The sequence below is a fragment of the Pseudoliparis swirei genome, chromosome 22 (genome assembly GCF_029220125.1).
Source record: "Pseudoliparis swirei isolate HS2019 ecotype Mariana Trench chromosome 22, NWPU_hadal_v1, whole genome shotgun sequence".
In the NCBI taxonomy this organism is placed as follows: domain Eukaryota; kingdom Metazoa; phylum Chordata; class Actinopteri; order Perciformes; family Liparidae; genus Pseudoliparis; species Pseudoliparis swirei.
The window spans coordinates 6,694,893-6,697,236 of record NC_079409.1 but is presented as its reverse complement, the minus strand read 5'-3'; the positions used below and the strand labels follow the sequence as shown (position 1 = coordinate 6,697,236).

The window sequence follows — 2,344 nt, the reverse complement described above, 5'->3', positions numbered from 1 at the left end:
ACGAGGTCGCCTTCGCCGAGGCGGACTCCGTCCTGGACCGGGGCAGAGTGAAGTCCTCCAGCGCTTTCCCCGCCGCGGCGAGCCGCTCCTCGGTCGCCTCTCGAGAGACGGTGGGCTTGCGGCTCAGGTTCTTCAGCCTGGTGCTGGTCTCCACTCTGGCCGAGGTCATGCCCCGGGGGAGCTCCGGCTCCTTGGCTCGTTTCAAGAGCTCCCGGGCATCGTTCTCGGACCCGGAGCCCACGGTGACCGGCTGGGTCTCGGTCTTGGACAAAAAGATGCGCTTTAGTCGGACGGAGTCGGGCAAAAAGAAAAGGGCCCCGAAACAGAGCGTCACCAACCCGGAGAGGAAGAGCAGGAACACGAACTTCTGCGACAGGCGCAGCCCCATGCCCGACGCCGACACGCCCGGCAGCTTTCGGAAAACCATCGAAACTTTGTCTGGAGTCGTGCTTTACACTATTATTAATTAGTTTCCCCTTTTTTCTCTCCGACACCACGCAGTGTGTTTTTTGAGAGTCTCTACTGAGCAGACTCTGCCGCGTCGGGGCATGTGTTTAAAAAAAGAAGAAAAAGGAGCAGAAGGATATGCGTGATTTTAAAACACACCCCCGTTGACAGTTACAGAGTTGAATACACTGGCTGCCACGGCACTTCTTATCTCGCTATCGATTGATTCCCAAAAGAGAAGCTTTGGCTACAATAACTATTTACCGATCATTTGACAACACAGCTTTTTTTTTAGAGGGTGGGGGTGTGAGATGGAGAGAGGGGGGGACATCGATGAGGATGCATTGGGGGGGGGGTGGAGTGGATGTGAACCGTAAAGCAGCGCAGGGCTCACCGGCTAAGCTATATTCAAGAAGAACAGCGGATATAACAGCACGCGCGCCAAGGGGAGGGGGGGGGTGGGTTATAGATCACTTTTGGTCAGAGGTGATCAAACGTGCCGCGGTCGGCTCTGTGGACAAAGTTGCGTCCCGATGCATTCTATATATATATATTATGTTTCCACGCCGCGTCAACAACACACTTGAACCTCCGCGCTGCGAACCCTCCGGCGTGCAAGCGGAGCATCTCTGTCCTCGTCTCCCGTGTTTTGTTTTTTTTAAACCGACCCACGTTGCTGCATTACAGTGCACCCCTCTACCCCCCACCCCACCCCCCCTGCACACCCGTCAAATCCCGTTCAAAGATCGCCTTTGTGTGTGTGTTTGTGTTGTTGCATCTACCCGGCGGACGGATGCGAGTGTGTATTCATGTCGCCGATCTGTCAGTCGCTCTCCTCCAGCAGCCTGCGTGTCTCTCTCTCTCCCTCGTCCACACACACACACGCGCACACACACGCACGCACACACACAACTGGCGTCAACACGTCGGGCGAAACAATTCGGCGGATGACATCTATGAAAAATGAGGCGGGTTTTTTTTGTCCCGTGCGAAGTTATCCAAGCAAAATCCAGAGAATAAACAAATCCAGCGTCCGGTCCCGCGGGTCTCCAACAACAAAAAGACCGACACAGCGCCGCGTCGTCGCTCCGGTACCCGCCGCCCCGTCCGTCCGTCCGTCCGCCGCCTGCCGTGCCTCGCACTCTCGCCTGTAGTGCGCACTTGTGTCGCCGTGCCGTGGACGTCCGCTTGCGTAAAAAGGGAAGAAGAAAAAGCGAGGGAGGGGGCGGAGAGAGAGAGAGAGATGGAAATGTAACATATAGGGCAGGCGAAGGGGAAGAGGAGGTGGAGAAGCTTCTTGATGGATATCCACGGCGGCTTATCAAAACACTGTGAAGCCGTTTGGACAATAAAAGCAGAGAGGTCTGAATGCTGCTCTACATTAGGAGGAAGAAGAAGAAGAAGAGGCGGAAGAAGACAACACCCCCCACAAACACACACCCCCAATCAGGGAAATGAGCTCGTTTAATCCTGGAGAAGCTTTTAGAAAGCGGAGATATAGATCTGCTACAGATGTCTTAACAGTTCTCTGGAATTAAATAAGCAATATAATTCAAACTAAATTACATTAAGAAATCACTTTCTAACTACTGCATTTATTTATTTTTAAAGCAGGTCACCATATAACATTTCAATCGTTTTATTGCATATTTGTGAGACCTCATTGTCTGTTGATGAAGTCCCAGTGGGGACACACCCACCTGATGAGGAGTAACATATATATTCAATATATTATGAACGCAACACTCACCCTTCTTTTGGAGACATTCCCTGGATCTTTAAAGACTTATCGACATCAAGCGGAAACAAAAACACGACGTGGGAAGAATATTGAGGAATTTTTTTTTTTTTAGCACGTGTGCAACACTTGAATTGCCCCAAATAAACCCTGCTGCCG

At 51.9% G+C, this 2,344-nt stretch overlaps 1 protein-coding gene across 2 annotated transcripts in view; it reads right to left on the bottom strand.

Moving 5' to 3' along the window:
- Nucleotides 1-779, bottom strand: part of LOC130212557 (mannosyl-oligosaccharide 1,2-alpha-mannosidase IC) — a 183,627-nt gene extending 182,848 nt beyond the window's left edge. For both annotated transcript variants that reach the window (XM_056443558.1, XM_056443557.1), the window contains exon 1: nt 1-779. This exon is cut by the window's left edge and continues 137 nt beyond it. In XM_056443558.1, coding sequence (XP_056299533.1) covers nt 1-427 — 427 coding nt within the window. In that variant the 5' untranslated portion in view covers nt 428-779.
- Nucleotides 780-2,344: the final 1,565 nt, after the last annotated feature.